The 19,433-nt window shown below is 36.2% G+C and overlaps 2 protein-coding genes and 1 pseudogene across 3 annotated transcripts; 1 reads left to right on the forward strand and 2 right to left on the reverse strand.

The window, feature by feature from the left end:
• The first annotated feature begins 1,355 nt into the window (after positions 1 to 1,355).
• Positions 1,356 to 3,404, forward strand: LOC114714495 (short-chain dehydrogenase RED1-like). The gene is made up of 3 exons (XM_028899233.1): positions 1,356 to 1,836; positions 2,209 to 2,368; positions 2,910 to 3,404. The coding sequence occupies exons 1-3, from the start codon at positions 1,482 to 1,484 to the stop codon at positions 3,244 to 3,246; spliced, it is 852 nt and encodes a 283-aa protein (XP_028755066.1). The 5' UTR covers positions 1,356 to 1,481; the 3' UTR covers positions 3,247 to 3,404.
• A 932-nt stretch (positions 3,405 to 4,336) lies between these two features.
• Positions 4,337 to 10,255, reverse strand: LOC114714561 (regulation of nuclear pre-mRNA domain-containing protein 1B-like; annotated as a pseudogene).
• Positions 10,256 to 11,491: 1,236 nt separating this feature from the next.
• Positions 11,492 to 16,188, reverse strand: LOC114714530 (apoptotic chromatin condensation inducer in the nucleus-like). Of its 2 annotated transcripts, XM_028899274.1 has the most exons (6): positions 15,742 to 16,188; positions 14,152 to 14,943; positions 13,590 to 13,959; positions 12,917 to 13,111; positions 12,435 to 12,586; positions 11,492 to 12,319 (listed from the first exon to the last, which is right to left on the reverse strand). In XM_028899274.1, exons 2-6 carry the CDS (start codon positions 14,911 to 14,913, stop codon positions 11,858 to 11,860), a joined length of 1,941 nt encoding a protein of 646 aa, XP_028755107.1. In that variant the 5' UTR covers positions 14,914 to 14,943; positions 15,742 to 16,188; the 3' UTR covers positions 11,492 to 11,857. The 2 variants fall into 2 exon arrangements, with proteins under 2 accessions (XP_028755107.1, XP_028755106.1); XM_028899273.1 differs by having other exon boundaries at positions 13,590 to 14,943.
• Between the last annotated feature and the right edge of the window lie 3,245 nt (positions 16,189 to 19,433).

The following is a 19,433-nucleotide window of genomic DNA, read 5'->3' on the forward strand; positions in this document are numbered from 1 at the left end:
AAGTCACTTGTGGTTTTATGCTTAGTTAGTATTCCCTTTAGTCCTATTTATAAGCTTTAAATATAAAAAGTGATGTGGTCTATTTTATAAGTTTTAATTTAGATTTGTCTCAACATTTAATTTTTTTTTTAATTTTACCCTTAATTATTTATTCTCTCATTTGCCACACCCTGTCATCAGATTTTCTTTCATCCTTTTTCTTATTTATTATAATGACATATTTAAAAACAAAAGTATATTTTACCTAGTTATTGCTCTTAACTAATTTTATCTAATTTTTGTTATGTCCAAATTAGTTATTTCAAGTTTATAATAGAGAGCAGAGGGAGTAATTGCTTAACGTTTGACTATATTTGGAGCTTTAATTTGGTTTATTATTCCATTTAAGCTTTATATTTTTCTACGCAAAACATCAAAGATGTCGACATATGAGCGCGTACACACACACACACATATATATATCTATTATTAGTACGATATGTCAAGTTTGAAAAATTTTGCGTTGGCAAAAAAAAAAGAAAAGAAATATGCGAATATAATATAGATTCAACATATCTCTTCGGTCACTTCCTAAAGATAAAACAACCTTAATCTATTTTGATCTCATATTTATTATTATTATTTAAATTAATTTGCTTACCCTGTAAAATAATATAATATAATAAGGCGTTATGTAGGAGTATTTTAGAGAGTTATAATTTACTTATTTATTTAAATTTCTTAATTAATTCATATTATTTAAGTAAGTTTTATATTAAGGATTAAAAGAGTAGTAATGACGGCAATAATTCATACTGGTACTTAAGTTGTTAGGATTTTGCAGTCCAATGACACTAAACGTCTCCTTTAACTTTTTTTTTTTTTTGGGAAGTATAGGTTTGTGAATTTTTATAAAAGGTATATTAAGTTGTTTTAGTATTCTTTATTAGAGATAATTTTATTTAATATATTGTCATATTTTTTTTTTTGATACAATTATATTGTCAGATACTAATAAGACCCATTTGAGTCTTGTATCTAAAACCGGAGAGAGTACTAAGTGACGATTCGAACATCTAATTTTTGATGGTACATAAGTTTTTGGGGGGCCAAGGAAATGATATTATGGTAGGCTTTACAAGCTCGAGAAAACGGGCTTTCAGTTGGCCCAGACATATCAGCTTCAAAGAGTTAGTCCATGACACAAGGCCTGTTCTCGTCTAGGCCCATCCGGGATTAGCGCCATCTCTACTCTAAACCACGTGGCATTTGTTGGTACAACGACAGTCGACAGAGCAGACATCTTGTATCCTCTTTCGTTTCTTATCAATCAATAAATTTCAGGCCGTAATTGATTTTTAAAAAACAAAAAATTTCTTGCCACCAATAGAGCGCCAGGAATTGGATGATTAGCGATGAAGTGTGGGTCTGCAGAGTGCAATTTCTCCTTTTGTTGGTTTTCTGGTTAAAGGACGAACGTATCAGTTTAGAGCTCTAAAATCATGGAGAATTCTGAAGAATTGGGACTCCAAGAGCAACCGGTGGTTCTCATCACCGGCTGTTCTCAAGGAGGAATTGGACACGCGCTGGCACGCGCATTCGCCGCCAACAAGTGTACGGTGGTTGCCGCAAGCAGGTCACGGTCATCCATGGCCGACCTGGAGCAAGATCCCAGGTTCTTCTTGCAGGAGCTCGATGTTCAGTCAGATCAGAGCGTCCAACGAGCGGTGAAGAATGTTCTGGACAAGTATGGCCGTGTCGATGTTTTGGTGAATAATGCCGGAATTCAGTGCGTTGGTCCACTTGCCGAGGTTCCTCTCTCCGCCGTCCAGCAAACTTTCGATACCAATGTGTATGGTTCGTGTCAATTTCACGAGCTTTTTCTATTTCAATCGTCGTTTGGTTTTGTGGATCCGGAATTTCGATATTATATTATCATCGAGTTCACGGTGACAATGACAAATGAACTGACCAAATTCTATCATTTTCTTCCTTTAATCTGAATTAGGGATTTGACTTTGGTAATCGTTGTTAGTGTTTCTTTTTTTCTTTCTTTTTTTTTTTGGCGCGGGATAAGACAACTAAAGAAGGAAGCTATTATAAGATGAATCTTATGGTTTTCCGTGCGAACACCTCAATGTAATGCTGAAATAGGAGTATCAATTGGTTATTCTTACCCTTAATTTCATACAGTTACCAAGTTTTTGTATATTTTACGAACAAATGCAGGTTCATTGAGAATGGTTCAAGCTGTTGTTCCACACATGGCGAATAGGAAAAAGGGGAAGATCGTAAACGTTGGTAGTGTTGCTGCTATGGCCGCTGGACCATGGTCAGGCACTTACACTGCTTCCAAAGCTGCTCTTCATGCTTTGACTGATACTCTCAGGTTTGCATATGCTTCAAATCTGCAGTCTTAGCTTGCTCTGAGAATTGATCTTTCTTGCATAAAATTAGTGGCAAGAGAATTGGTGACAGAAAACAACCGTTCATGCAGTTATGTGCATGCTTTGAGTTGTTCATAAAGTTGTTCCTAGACTTCGTCAGGGTTCAAAGAAGCTGCAATCTTTGCTAAAACTTAGTATATGTTTGGTCGCATATCAGAAATAATCGATTCAATTGTGGAAGCAAGTAGTTAGAAAAACAATAGTTTTGATCGTCTCGAACGAAACATAACTAGAATATTTGTGATGGAAAATCATTGTTCATGTAGTCTTGTACACGCTTTAAGTCGTTAGGCTTCAAGGAAAATGCAAATTTATTCAAGAAAAGCTGTACTTTGTTGGATGGAATTTGAAGGACTATGATGTTATATCATCTGCTCACCCATTGAACTTTTTTCTTTGATCCACATATTAAATTGAATTGTTCCTTGACTTTTGTGTGTTTGGTATTTTATATTTGCCGTTGTTTATTCAAAACATGCACAGATTGGAACTGAGTCATTTTGGAATTGATGTTGTGAACGTTGTGCCCGGAGCTATCAAGTCAAATATTGGGAATTCTGCAGTAGCCAGCTACAACCGAATGCCTGAATGGAAGTTGTTTAAGCCATTTGAAGCAGCGATTCGAGAGAGAGCTCATTTTCCACAAAGATCCAAGTCCACCCCTACGGATGAGTTTGCTAAAAACACTGTGGCCACTATCCTCAAGAAGAACCCACCTGCATGGTTCTCTTCTGGTCACTACTCAACCATCATGGCTATTATGTACCATATGCCAATCTGTGTTAAGGATTTTCTTTTGAGGAAAGCAATGAATTGTTGAGCTTCATGTTGGTTTTGATGAGAAGAACATTACCCAAAAAAGAGACAAATTATGCAGAAAATAATTATATTGGATTGAGGATTAGAAAGGATAATATAGACTGCTTTAAATGGCATTGCCTTTCATTAATAATACAGGCCGCATTTGTACCTCTTAAACTCGATCAGCTCTAGTTTTTCATATTTAGAAAAATATCATCATTTTGAATTTTACGGTTTTTCTAGTCTTTAATTTTAGTTTTTTTTTAAGTAAATCATACGTGTCTTTTAAGCTGTTGGGAATCACATTACTTAATAATTTTGAAAAGTGGTTAATAAGAAATTTTGGAGCTTAAGGGAGTAGTTCTCCTTGCATTATTTTTTAATATTCTTTTCCACTTGTAAGATTTGAATTCTAATTTTGTTTTTAAAAAAGTCAAGTCTCATGATTTGATGTAACTCCCGTTTGGATGCATCTGTCGAATTACGTAATATTAAATTAATTACAAGTTATATTCATTTTTCTAATGTAATTAATAAAATTAACTGATGACAAGACATTAATTTTTTGGCCGTCATGCAACAGTAATTCAACTATTATACTTGTGTATTATTTTTTGGCCTGCACGTACCTGCATATTGTATTGTCTACAAATATATTACATTAAGATTATTCACCCCAACAATTGTAATTTTTCTGCCTTAACAAAACTTAGGATTTGTTTAGACTAAAGGTTTAACTTTTACTCCAATTATATTTTACAATATGAAATTGAAATAAAAATCAATTATTATAACGTGACTTGTATTTAGACATGTTCTTGTCCAAAAAAGTCAGTTTGAATGAACATTGAACTTTTATAACCCTTAGAAGCCTTTAAATACCACTTTAAGTCTAACTCGACTTTTAGAGGGGATTAATTAAAAAAAAAAAAGAAGTTCATCTGACTCTGAAATTAGCACGGGTACTACGAAGCCGCATCGTCAGCGTCCATCATGCAGGTTTTTCTCACCTGAAGATGACATGATATCCTTACCATTTAAGTTCCCCTTGAAACTGAAATTTTTTTATAAACATGTATATGATGAAATTTATACAAAATAAATATTTCAAACAAAATTGAAACTCATCCCAATCTTTTGATACAAAAATCCTTCTCTTGTTTTGTTTTTCCTAGTTTGGGAGACTAGCACTCTGGTTTTGTGAACCCTCCTCACTCGCCCAACCAAATTCATGTATTTAGAATCGTGTAATGGGTTAGCTCCTTTTTCGGTCTATCCCATAAAAGCTCAATCGCAGGTACGACCATTGGCATACATAAAATTCCAAAATCTCCAGAGATTGCTCTTAATTTAAACAAGGTCATTTTAATTAGTCTACCCACCGTAAGCCTCATAAAGAATGGTGGTGATTACCATAATATACCATTCCTGGCGGCTGGAGAGGCCGGAAACTAGGAGGCACTGGGGCTTGCTGCGACATTGTTATTGGTTGATGCTGGTTTACAGGCGCAGGTTGATGCTGGCTCATTTGCAGTGTCTGATGTGCTATAGGCATTACTGGCCCCACCATGTGTGGGGGAGGTGGGGGTGGGGGTGGTCTGGGTGCTAAGGGAGGGACGCTTCCATACCCATAACCAGGGATTACTGCTGTTGATTGCATATACTGCTGCGACGTGGGATTACCAAGTAAATGATATTGACCTTGTGATGCAGGGGCTTGATTTTGCATTGTTGGTTGGGCCACCATAACTGAAGTAAATGAATGACTAGGTGCAGGCACCATCTTCTGTGTAGACCTAAAAGCATTGGGATCTGACTCAGGTGTCGACTTATCAGGGTTTGAGGAGGACGCAGAAGAGAGACCAGCATTTTTTGCCTCTTCAGCTGCAAATGTTGAGAGAACAGAAGTCATGATCAATTGGGAAGAGGAAGAAGCCGCAAGCTTATCTGCAACCTCTCGGCAGCAATTGCTGCAGCCGACTTCTTATTTGGTGCTTCAGATTTCGTATTTGCATCGGTTGCCAAAGAAGATGCTTTCTGCACAAAGTTGTCATCGTCTAGTCGTTTCCTCATGTTGTTAGCCTCCTCAACTTGTGCTTCTGCTACCTTCATATTAGTTGAATTGTATCAGTGCACAGTGAACAATGTATATGTTAGCATCAATAGCAACAAAAGCATCTCAAATTGCAGTAGCAATGAAAGCAATATCAACAAGTTATAGATGGCATCAAATGCTATTAGAACAGAATAATTTCAAACTCGGATCCACAAAAGACTGATGTTTGTCAAGCATTCAGCCTCGTAGGTAAAACCCTACATGTACCATGGACATGTGCAGTTGTACTGCAGGCAAGGATCTCCACAATCAATATCAAAATGAAAGGCAAGCAATTATCTAGTTTTCTTTAGACAATCAAAATCTAATCAGCCGTGCTTATCAACTAACTCAAGATACAAAATCTATGGAGATAGGAACTCAATGTTCATAATTCTGAATACCACTGCATAATTATCTATAGCCAGCTGCCAATTCTATACAACAATGATTTCAGAGCATCTTCAACCAAAACTAAATTTTTTAATAATTTTACTATTTTCTGTTATCTTGATTATGAGACCTTCACCAAGGTAGCTCTTAAAATTCAACTACTGTTGGCCAGAAGAGGAATTTAGTGAAGCAATCAAATGGTGCCAAACCGAAATACATGTTCAATGCGTATCAAACCCAACAAGAGACTGATCAAAACAGGACAGCCTTCTGTAAGAAGGAATACTATGTTACGCACCTGCACTTGAGTACGAATATTCTCCAATTCAGATTCCTGAGACAAAAATCCACAAAGGATTGCAAGAAATTGACGTTTAGAGCTTGGTGCCAACCAGAAGCCAGGTGAGTGCGGATCACATAAAGGAGTTTAAGCAGAAGGACATGATAACAAACCTGCTCATGCAAAGCTTCTTTTAACTGCAATACAAGCGCTACTCTACTGGCTTCAACTAATTTAAGTTTTTCAATGCATTGTCTCAAGAGAGTTTCTTCCTCCTCTAGTCCCTTTGCCAAAGTTTTTCGCTTTGGATCGTTTGCTGATAAAGAAAGGAAGATTAGAATCATAAATTTCACAACGTTGATTTACCATAATACCCTCTGAACTTACCAACAGAGCATGCAATATCAACATCTTTCTCCATCTTTCTTACACGCTGAACGGTAGACTTGCATTTTTTCATCTCTGCATCTTCACTCATTTGTTCACTGAGCACCAAATGAAATGCAGAGACTATTTTTTCTGCTGCACCTCCAATGGACAATTTCTGGCTTCCCAAAAAAAAAAAGTGAGCTATGGAAAAATAATGGCAGTCGAATGACACAATAAAATATTTAAACAGATATAGAAACTGGAGGAAAAAGAAGTCAGAAAGGTCCAAAATCTAACCGTTCTAATGTAGCGAGAATCCCTTTTCATAATTCTTACAGAACGAGATCGCTTTTTGTTGAGTTCCAATGGTGGCGGTGCTTCTCCTCCAAGCATTACATCTTTAAGATTCCGTGCCCGAGATCCAAACACCCTCCTTTGCTCCCATATATCAACCTAAATGTTGAATGAGCATCCAAATTAACCAATCAAACAGCCTGACTCAGGATAATGGTGTTCAAATCACTTTGTCACCATTCATAAGACATATCTGAGGGTATAGCCCATGCATAAGTAAAAGTCCACAAACACTTTAGACTCAAATCTTCCACCCACACATTCCCTTTTGACTGGCTGTGACTGTCGTATGGGCTCAATAATTACTTCAAACCATGGAAAATAGACTTACCAATCTAGATACCACGTTCTTTCCATGATCATCACCTTTCTCAATAACATCTTTAAGTGCGGCAGGAAGAACCTTCCAAAACTCAGTCACAAATTCATTTCCTTTCCGCTTGCTGTTCTGCAAAATATCATTTGCAAGGTATAGAAGGGGCACCCTCTGAACCATCTCTGAATTGTGGAATTGTTTATTCCATGTTTCAACAACCAATTCTGCTTTACTCCGGTGAAATATACACAATGTGATAAAGCTAAACCAAAAAGTTAAGGATAACAAACTATGCAACATCAACAACCAATAAAAATGCACCTATTTGCATTTCAACAAGCAATTATAACAACAAAATTTGATGCTCAAAAGATCTTCAATCTATCAAGTAATTCAAGCACTATGGATAATACTTCCAGTCTCCATGAACTAGGACTGCACTAGCAAAACGCTCTCTTCCCATTGGACAATATTATTAAATCTGATCAACAGTGGAATCCATAGAAGGTATTAATTGTGTATATTAAAGAAAACAGAGAGCAATATACAAAAAGCACGTACAAGAATAAATGCCACTAGAAAGATGACAAAAAACTACTTTTTAAAAGGTCAAGGCGAGGGAAATATTCCATTGAACTTCACACTGAAACAATCCTACATGCTCATAGATGAATAGACATGATTATCCTAATCACACAAAACATTATGAAATTGTCATCAACTTATCAAAGCTCCTTTGAATATGGATCATTGATCATCACAAGTGTTATTTAAGTCTGCAATTTAGATAATATTATAAAAGTTTCTGCCACAAGTCTCTAACTAGAGCAACACCCATTATATTCGTTCATTTGTATTATATATGACACAAACGTATGGCTCCTACTATAGTGGCATTGCCATTTCTGTACAAGAATTCTTCTGGTGGTTTTATGCCTAATGTAAGTTCGTCTTTATTCTCTTGAAGATTTTTTTAAAAAATGACACCCAGAAATCACACCAAGGTATGATCCATCAGGTAGAAAGGAGATTAGGAGATCAGGTACACCCCAGATCATTGCTCCATTCCATTGAAAACTAAATTAGGCAGGCGTAGTCGTTAAGATTTACCTTGTGGCATTTTACTATGGAAACCATAACCCTTACCTTAGAATGGTTCTGGCAGCTTTTAATTGGAAGAGATCTTAGTCTAGAGGCTACTTAGTCAAGCATAACAAGCATCAAGTTGACAGGAAAAGCATTGACCATCATTACTACTAAAACTACTAAGGCTCCGTTGCGGAGTACGGACAAGTGGAATGAGGGAATGTTGCTCAACTGACCAAAAAAGAAGTGTAGCACTCTCGTTGTGACACCAACTTGTGGGTAAAAACAAATGAGTTTCAGAGAAGAACTAGCTGAATTAGCAATGAGAAGTGATACTTTTATAGCACAGAACAATTCATGGTAATGCAGAGTGATAATGGCAATTCCAACACTTCCTGCTCCGCCTCTCCCTCCAAAAATATGAAAAAATTCCTCGGCAGCTACCATGGCAGCATTGGCCATCACCTGCAGTCTTTTTCCGGCTTGCCACTCTATGCCATTGACGAAAATGATTTAAATCAAACTTGTTTACCAAAGTAATCTACCAGCATGACAGGACTACATCACACTTTTAGACTCATGATTGCAATTTTGAACTGCCAACCTAGCGTATTTATAAATTCCACGTGGTTGCGCAAACAATTTCAATATGTATAAGCAATTAATTAAACCACATAATACTCCCTCCGTTCCTTATTATAAGAGACATTTGATGCTTATGACATGTTCCTATATATAAGAGACACTTAAAAGTTGTCTCTACTTTTTTGTATTAATTTCCTATTTTACCCATATTTATTGTCTCCAATTCACACTCTCTCTCCCTCCCACTTCTCTTTCTTTCAATAATTTAATTGTTCTCTCTCATGCTCTCTCTCCTTATTAATGAGGGTATTTTTGGAAAAAAAGATTATATTTTTTACACATTGATTGTTCTTAACTAATTTTAACTGCTTTTTTGATCAACGTAATTCGGTTATTCGTCTCTTATAATAAGGAACGGAGGGAGTACTGAACAAGATAATAATTCCTACAAAACAACAAGATGTCCATACACAAGATCCATATGAATGCAATATGATTGAAGAAATGATATTTAAACTAACGCTGTCGACTCAATGGAGCTGAAATGGCAGAATGACATGGCTGTTCTGGTGGTTCCTGCTATAAGAGCCCCCCCCCCCCAACCCACAAAAAAAAAAAAAGGAACTTTTCCCCAAAAACAGCAAAAAGACAAAAGGATAGGCACCACAGCCTCTTTTACTGCTATGGTGACCATTAAGCGTGCCAGGATGCAAATTTGAACTGCCAACCTAGCGCAATTATAAATGTCACATGATTCTATTAACAATTTTTATACATATAGATAAACTAATTAACCCATAAGATATCCGAAACACCTCCAAATCCCAAGATTATATGAGCCAGATGGGCGAGTCGATTAACAGAACCATAAAAGCAGTTTATCAAAGAGGAGGAGGAAGAGAAAAGAAGATTATCAAGCACAAGGAACCCAATGAATGGATACTTTCAATACACTGCTGGGTGCTGTTAAGCCTCGACAGCTTGTCCGCAAGAATCTGTTCACTAAACACGCTATTCATCTCAACTCTAGAAGGCTCCCAATCTACCTGCCAGCCAGTCCCTGCCAGAAACAGTATAAGCCAAACCCTACGGAAACTAGCATAAATTATGGGAAAAGAGAAGAGAACAAATTCTGATTTTGGGACCCAACAACCCTAGAACAGAATTGAAACGAAGCCAAAAATTGCCAAGTTACTCGAAGCATACCTTAGTGAGCTTCCAAGACCAAGCCAAGAGAAACTTCGGCACAAAGCCAACGAATCTCAAAAACTGAGCAAATGCAGAGCATGGATGACTAATTGGGCAGAAATACAAAACTTCAACGATGCTAGAAAATTAGCGCGGATAGAAGCTACCACATTTTTGACAAATCACAGAAACTCTAAGACGAAACAGAGGGAAAAAGCTGTTCTGGTGAGTTCTAGTTGATTTAGACGAAAGGAGGTCGACTTCGGAAAACCCTACAGAAAAAATAATTAATTTACACGATAAAAATAGGATAGATGCGTCTCACAACGTAAAGAAGAGATTGACGGAGAACGAGCTCCCAGAGAAAAAGAGAAGGAACAAGAAGCCGAAGGAAGTGCGAGGTTTGAGTTTTCTCCCATTTGGCGCAAACTATGCAAGGTGTCTAAACGGCGCAGGATAGATGCATGCTTGCACAGTACCGACACTGCGCTACAGTCTACCAAGGAGTATTTTTCCCTTCCTTTCTTTCTCAAATAAAAATAGTTTGATGATTTATGGAAGAAAAATTGGAGACCAAATAAAAACAACACGTATTGAAAAAAAATGCAGTACCCCTGAGTATTTTGTAATACAGTCACTATTCTGAAATATTTTTCTTGTATGTCCAGTATTCTAAAATATTTTTTTCTCTTAGTGCTAAGGGCATCAAAAAAATACTTTTAGATACTAGATGCATGTAAAAAATATTTTAAAGTATTGGATGTATTAAAAAATACTTTAATATACTAGGTGCACTTAAAAAATTATTTCAAAATACTAGATATACTATAAAATACTTTTTGATGTTAAGTGCATCCAGAAAAATATTTTGGATGCTGAATACACCTTAACGGAAAAAAAACCTCTAAATCTCTGTTACTTGCTAATAAATATTTTATCTTGAAAACAAAGTAACTAAATACTCAGCATATCATTCAAAATTAATAAATACATTGTTCCTACCTGCACATGCTAGTTGAATGAGTTGTACTGAATTACACATGAAGTTATAAACAACATTGCTTGAGCAAGAAGACAGGAAGAGTAATTGTGGCCTAAGCGGATGCTAGAAACTATTCCGTGATCGGCTGATCGCTTGTAGTTCCAATTTTAGAATTTACTCAGTTTACAGTCTCTAAAACAAAGTGTGAAAAAGGTTTTGCAGAGAGGGGAGATTAGTTTAACATCTCTTCCATGATCCTTTTTCCCCCAAAGAGACTTCTCAAAATGAAATTAAGATTCAAATCTGAAGAGAGGGACCCAACTCCCCTCCTAAAATTTTTGTACCAAAAAGAAAATCTAAAGACAGAAAGGAGGAAAAGGAAACGCTGAAAGAGAATAATGAGGAAGGTTATGCTTGGACTTACCCTAACATATTTTAAATCATTTATAAGCAATTGATTGTATGACCAAATTTTTCATTGTGTGTGTGTGTGGGGGGGGGGGGGGGGGGCGTGTGTGTGATTATTCCAGATAACGAAAATCATTTTTGGTTTTTTTTCGAACGATGAGTTTGATTAATATTACAACATCCCATCAGTATTTCTTCCCTCCTCAGCTTGCATTCCCATTAATCATTTTGCTCCAAATAATAAAATGCTCCTTGAAGGACTAGACCACAACTAGCTAAATTTCAGTTCAGTTGATCGGTAAGAAAATTAAAAAACTAAAAGCATTCAGGCGGATGTTCAAACCAAATGAAAAATCTACGAGATCAACAAGCTCTTAGTTTGGCGGTTCTAACACTAGATCTATATAAGCCCAACAAACAGATCAACTGGGAAAACTCCAAACCCATCAAAAGCCAAATACATATTCGCATCGGCAAATCCCAATTCCCTCCCAAGATACACCTGCAGAGCTGCCAAGAAGCACCCAGCTATACTTCCATGCAATCATCAATAAAATCCAGGGGAGAACTCTTCCTACTGCTTAGTAACTTTACCATGAGCTTCAAGTTTTGCAGCAACTTGCTCTTCAGATAAAGGTAAATAGTATATGCGAGGTGTTGCCCTAGTCTTGCGAAAGAGATCATCCAGAGTAACAATGGGTGGGTCAACCTTTTCTGGAAGGGGTGGTGGGGATGGAAGCCGTTCTCTAGCTGCTGGTGGCGGTTTGGACAAAGGTGGTGGAGGTGGAAGAGTAGCTGGAACTGGCCGCTGCTCCTGGTGCCGACGAGGAGAAGGCTCTGGCTGTGAGGTAGGTGGGGTGGGAGGAACTACAGGAGCACTACTGACCGAGACAGCCTGAACAGGAGGAGCCTCTACCTTCATTTTCACTTCTTCAGGTTCAACAAATTCAGCAAGTAATTGGCGTCCACCATTAGGCGGCCATTGGAGGTTATACACAGCATTTCGAGTCTCAATGGCTTCGTCCACTGAAGAATACTGCATCAACAAGAAACCAACACAAATTACTCAACTGTATCATGAAGAAGCCATACAGTGGTAGAAGAAAAATGGAGGGATGAGAGGGTGAGAGAGAAGGAGAACAAAGTCATACAGTGACATAGCAATGGGTCTTGATCTGATCCATCCAAAAACTAACGACTTTCCCAGTCTTACCAAGAAGCTCATGCACAGCTTTGAGAGTAAAAGGACGAAGAAACCGATCAATTCTTAGGGAATTTGTCGGGGATCTCTCTGGCGGTGGAACTGCCAAAGATCAAAGCTAAGCTATTTAGAATAAGGAAGCATATTACACATAGGCATCACACGCAGCGCGGCACAAACAACATAATCAAGTAAGCAGAAAGGGGCATGATAATTAATAAGATAATAAGTGCTTATTCAACTTCGAGTAAAAATATTCAGGGAATGAGTTCAAGAAGCATCTAAGATCGGACAATAGTGCGCTTTGAAATGCATGCATCCAGAATCAAAATATGAAAGCATCCAGCTGAAATATAAAATTTGTTAATCCAAGCATCAAACAGAACAAGTCAATCACAATTTTCATATCGAACCAACAAATTGCCCACTAACCAATGCGCTCTCTCGGTGATTCATCAACTGCTGAAGAATTAGACATAGAGAAGCTGCGCTTCAAAGCAATTGGTTCATCCTTGGGAGTAGTAGCAGAAGTGAGACCACTGCTTTGTGGAGCTGGAGCTTTAGCAATTTCAGTGTTCCACCGCCGTACCCTTTTGGCAGGCTCATTGTTCCCAGGTAACGCATGATCTGTGACACGATTTCAAAATAATACTAAACTTTTTTGCTACTATGAAATAAATAAATAAGGAAGTTTCCTAGTCATTTATTTTAAATACCGGTAAAGGCAGTGTCTCAGCTGGCAAAATATATTCCACATATAGTAGACGAATTTCAGTATACACAACAAGAACAATAGTTTAATTGGGAGATGAGGAAGGAAATAAATTAGCGTTACTAGCCTCACAGAAACCTCCCAAAGCATATAGGGAAATCATATATGAATTTGGATGCTCAGAAGTAGAAAACTAAATTAGTTACATTATGAAATATGAGTTAAGTCCGAGGATTAATCTCCACATGGAATCAAATAGTATTAACTATTACTCCTCTCAATTAAACATAACACAAAATTAAAATATAAAGCAAAAAAGAGCACAAGAACAATGGTCAGAAGTTCAGTGCGGATGATAAATGTAACAATAAAGATCATGAGAGAAAAGCTTACCAGTAAATTTTCTTTTTTCAACAGAGACAGCAGGATGCATATCACTGTCTTGGTGGGTAAAATCTTTTCCTGCAGATACAACATCTCCTACATCTTTACTATCACTTTCCTCCTTCACAATAGGCACTTCACTATTCTCCATCTTGTTTCTAAGTTCCGCATCATGTAACTTAGAATCAAATTGCTTACTCTCTGGCAAATCCTCTTCCATGGAATCTTCACCAGAACTTCTGTCTAAGTTTAACTTTTCTAGATACCCAGCATCTTCAATGCCATTGGTCTTGTTTAAGTCTGAACTTGTAATATTATTGCTCCTCTCTTCAAGGGATGCCTTTTCCTTGGGTGGGTCTCCAACATCCATAGGATATGTCTCATCACAAACAGGGACAACATTGTTGGATGATGATTCCAACACCTCTGGCCTAACATTATCTTGTTCTAATTTAACATTATCAGCAATTATATTATCCTTTAGTTCATTCTTTTCATTAATTGACACAGAATCACTAGAAATAGAATCAGATTTTACTTGAGACCCTAAACTAGGGTTGACCTCAGATACCTGATTTTTTGGAGCAGGAGAGTGCACCATAAGATCCATGCTTTGGGGCTCTATGTCACACTCCGGTTGGGACTTCTGATCTTCAGATTCTAGCCGAACATTTGACTCCTCATTCTCCGTCTTGGCTGCTGAGTCCCCATTCTCCTTTTGTGTTTCAGTTCTGTAAGAATCCTGACAACTAGCTACTTCTTCTGTTAAAACACTCCCGCTGACAGTAATACCAGGCTCCACAGTAGAACTAGGAGTGACTTGCTCCTCATCCCCAATCTTAGATTCTCCACCATCAGGCAAGCCCTTAGGTGCAACTTCTTGATCCATGACTGGCACACTAACATTGGCATCAACTGGGGTGGAAACACCATCCAGTTTTTCATTATAATTGCAATCGATACCGACAACCTCAGTAATCTTTTCATTGTTTTCCCTTTCAATTGGTTCAGTTATACAAATATTTCCCCTTTCAGCAGTATCAATTGCTTTGTCACTTCCTGTTTCAATTGTATTAACTATTTTGGCAACTGTAGTCCCCGTCAGTGACTCTTCTGCCCCACCTACTGGCTGAGGATCAAGATCAGCTCCACTAGCATCATCCTTCTTAGAGGCCTCAGCAGCCACCCTGCGAAGGTCTTCATCCAAACGCCTGATCAAATCATCTTTCAAACCTTTTACAGGTAGTTTCCTTCTCTTCAGCTCCTCTTTCAGTTCTGTAACCTTCCACTGATCAATGGGTCGATTGTCAAGAACTGGATATCTTGATGACATTATATCCAAATACAACTCACCTTCAGTAACCTGTAGTCAGCAATGAAATGTTATGCACAATCAACTACAGGAAACACAACTATTCAATTTAAAAAATAAATAAATAAATAAATAAGCAGCAGATGATGGCATACATTAGTATAAACAAGAGAAAGAATCAAACGCTACAAGAATAAGGCTAAAAATAAGTAATTTCCTAAATAAAAGACATTGAAATTACCAGAAAAATATTACCACGAGCATGCAACAAAAACCAGAGAAATCAAATTCTCACACATCATAACAGAACCACAGGCATTCAATGATTCAAGCCATCCTTTCGAAATTGACTGCAACTTTGAACCTAACATCAGTGTGGGCAAGCCGGTACATTACAGAGCAACAATCCAACTAAAGACAGAATGTTTTACATGCACAATTCATTTGCCTTGACAGATTTTTTACAGCTTTCTTTATTCAGATCCACCCCAAGTCATAGCATGTATTACAAAGGAAAATATCCCTCAGCACACACTTCAAAATGTTTCCAAGATATTAACTAGATAAACTCAGAGTGGAAAAGTCAAGATAACACCGAGTAGAAAAAAGGTTTTTTTTGGGGGTGGGGGGGGAGCGGAGGGGATTTCACTAAACAATTATCACGCAGATGAAACTTCCACTGCCCACCGTGCAATATCAGGAAATGCACAACATTTAACAGGGATACGATTATTGTATCGCACAAACCAATTATTTCGGAGATATTGTTGAAACACCACACAGCATTTTATCTGACGAAGAATAAAAGAATTAGAAACCGGGATCCTGACAGGATTATTGAAACACTACAATGACAGTTTTGTTGCAAGCAAAGGCCACACTTTGCGTATGGGGGGAAAGAGCAGATATATGAGAAACCCTAATTTCACAACACAAAACCCATCATAAGAGGAGATGAAACAGAGACGTAAAAAGAAACCGGCGCAGATACACGCTGAGATTAGACTCCCCAAAATAAATGCTCTACTCCACCCCTAACTCGTTTCGTCGCCTGAAAACAGCCAAAAAGAAAATCTAAAACAGAGTAGCTACCGAAACATAAACAGAATTAAATGAACAGCCACAATGATTCGTCGAAAAACAGGAGCGAAGAAAATGAAAACAGCAAAAGATAGAGAAATCGGGCAATTATTCTCTTCGCTTATTGTTTCGGAAGGGAGCACTAAAAAAACTGGTTATCTAGGGTTCTTTCTTTCCCCGGAAATTTTCGCTCCGCTATCACGTACTCTGCCTAGAGTTTTTTGGGGAAAAAGAATGGCTTGAAAAGCGATAATGAAATTAAGATTTTGTCAAGCATAATGCCTAAAATACCCCTTAGCACACGTGGCAGCGGGATGATCTCGTTCTCAGGTTTTTTTTTGGGGGTGCGTCATTACTCGAGGCCCAAATTTGTTAGCCGGGGATGCATTAGTTCACCCCAAAAAACTGTTTTAAAAAATGCCCTCCAACGCCTTTATATTTTGATCCAGAAAAAAAACTTATACCTATATATTTCATTCTAAAAATATTAATAGAACAAAATTATAAGAGTTAATGTTGCCAAAAAAATAAAATTAAATAATTTAGTCAAAAGAGGAAAAATATATATAAATACCAAATTAAACATTGAGAGATACCTCCATTATGTTTTTCCCTTTTGATTCAGTTGTAAGAACTAAGATTTATGATTTTATAGAAAAAATCATATTGGAAATACCTATACATTTTTTTATTTTTAATTTGGTACTCATATATTTTTCTCAATTAAATCATTTATTGAGCAAAACTAGCTCTTGTAACTTTGTCCTATTAGCATTGGTAGTCTTTGTGCAATAATTAACAATATTAATAGAGTAAAATTAAATATTTAATTAAGAAAAAAAATACATAGGTACTAAATTAAAAATTAAGAAAAAAATATAGAGACCTTCAAAATGGTTTTTTCTTATAAAAAACATATAATTTTCACGTGAATAATGAGATGTTATGAAAATAAGAAAAGTAAATTTTTTGACCAAAAATAAGAATATTGTAGTAGAAATACGTAATTATTCTTATTCACTGAGAACATTCTGCAGCTTTTTATTTATAGAGCTCTAACCTTTATTAAATTTACATAAAATAAACAGAAAAATTAGTTTGCATCTGTGCATAATATGTAACCTATGAGTTGAGAAGTAAAAATTCCAAAAATTCTTTCATTGGAGAGTTTATGGAGTGTAAAATATGAAAGGTTGAGAGTTGGGAGAGTTTATAGATATCCGCGTAAGCTAGTATTTAAAACATTATTTCTTAAATATTCATAAATAAATATTGTGCCTCATTAAAAATTTGTTATATTGTTACTGTGGAGGGAAAAGTACATAATATGTGTTGAAGTTGTCTCGCTAAAAACCATAACTAGAAAAACCCCCATGAAATAAAATTTTGATTGAGAGAAAAAAAGCACAGCACAATTTTATTTATCTTTGGTGATAATATCACATGATGTTTTGTCATTTATACAAAAATTTTTAAGTATATTCTTCTAACATATCTTCTGAATATATTGAATTATCAATATACACAAGTAACAACAAAAAATTATTTAAGAAATCAGCAAAATATGTCTTGCATCTAAATATTCAGTTTGTTCTAAATAATATGATCTCATATAATAGTTTCATAACTATCACAATAAATCTCGATTTCATTATCCATTTGTGTACTTGTAGGAACTTAATTTTGCTAATCAGCCTATATATAACATGCAACATCAAGAAAATATATAAATATAGTTATAGAATAAATACATGAGGTTTCTGATCTATTAAATTGAATGCATTTTTGTAGACAAAATCATCATGAGTTCATGATTTTAAAACTATTGAAGCATTCAATTGTTCGATCTAAATGTCAAGTAAAATGTGAAATTGTTCATTTCTTATCTCTTCCGAATCAATTATACATATTCAGATAATTTTAATCCACATAACATTTATATATTAAATGATTCTCTTTTATATGTTTCTAGCATCTTAGATCATCCAAGAATTTAATTCTCATTTAAATTTTACTATTTTATGAGCCGCATGCATGGACTGTAACAGTATCACATATTTTTTCATATACTGTCATACCAATGATATATGCAAAAATTATTGCATCCATCGTAAAATAATATGTCTCATCGTCAGATTTTCGTGAATTTTGTATCTTCACATAATTGTTGATATATTCCAATAATAATTTTGCACAACTCCTCACTCCTCAAGGTAAAAGCTGAATCAAGCTCAATATCATGAAAGGGATGAAGCGAAGTTCCTACCTATAGGAACTCGGACGACAAAACAAAGAACTGGTATGCTTGGATAACAAGATGAGCGTGGAAACAAAAGATGATCTAAACAATAATCGCATTTGAGGAACTTTAGATGGGGACACAAAATAGAGACATGAATGGCCCATGAAGTAGGCTCCTCCCATATCTTTGCGTAAAGTGCCAAATTTTGTTCCGCGTGCCAAAGATGTCCTGTGCAAAACAATACTCCAAAATAAAAGCCTTGTCCCATCTTAATACTAGAAGCCTCTGATAAAGGAGCAATCGCTAGAATTTCCCTACATCAAATCAAGGTTAAATCTCATTTTAAGTCCTTAGTATAAAGCTTGTAAATCCTATAATGTGGCAATTTTTTTTTCCAAAAAAAAAAAGGAAACGTCATTTTAAGTCATCTTGTAAGCCATGAAGGAGCAATCGCTATATATTGCTATGAAATTCCCTCATCCTACCTTTGGATAGGAAAAATTAGAGAAGAAAGAATACTAGGAGGAAAAATTTTCAAAAATAGTTTTTTTTTTAAAAACCTTTTTTAAAGTTTTTGTTCCTAATATTCTCTCCTCTCGTTTTTCCCCCCCCCCCCTTCACATCTCCTTCCATCCAAACACAGCTCAAGAGAATTTTGGGCGTCATCTATTGTAAATATATTAAATCCTTAAGTTTTAGCTTATGGGTTTGGTTAACTAATCTAACAAACCTGATCCTATTCACCATACTATTCCATAATGAGCCGAAATTGGTATACTAGATTGGGCTAAGAAAAACAAGATGTTGTTTGATCAACCCAGCCCAAATATATTGAGTCGTATTTTTTAATTTTCTTATAAATAATAATTAATTCTACAGTATTATTGCTATTATATATATTTGTATGTCACATGGTATCTTGGGTTTACTATTATTAATATCAGCAGATAACATGAGTTGGGCCTGTAATTCAATCCATCAACCCCCTAAAAAATGATGAGATAGGGTTCATTAAAAGCCAATACACTATTAACAAGGGTTGAGTCTAATGGAAGGGGTTAGTTTCCCACAACGTGATGAACTAAGGTTCGAATCCTCGTTGGGAGAAATGCTCACATTTAGTGCTTGACATGCCTCGAATATGATTGCTTCCAATTGAAGGATACCTATACTTTAACATAAAAAAAAAAAAAGCCAACACACTATCAGATGAGACTTT

The sequence above is a fragment of the Neltuma alba genome, unplaced genomic scaffold (assembly GCF_004799145.2).
Source record: "Neltuma alba isolate B1F8T4 unplaced genomic scaffold, ASM479914v2 tig00011509_pilon, whole genome shotgun sequence".
Classification (NCBI taxonomy): domain Eukaryota; kingdom Viridiplantae; phylum Streptophyta; class Magnoliopsida; order Fabales; family Fabaceae; genus Neltuma; species Neltuma alba.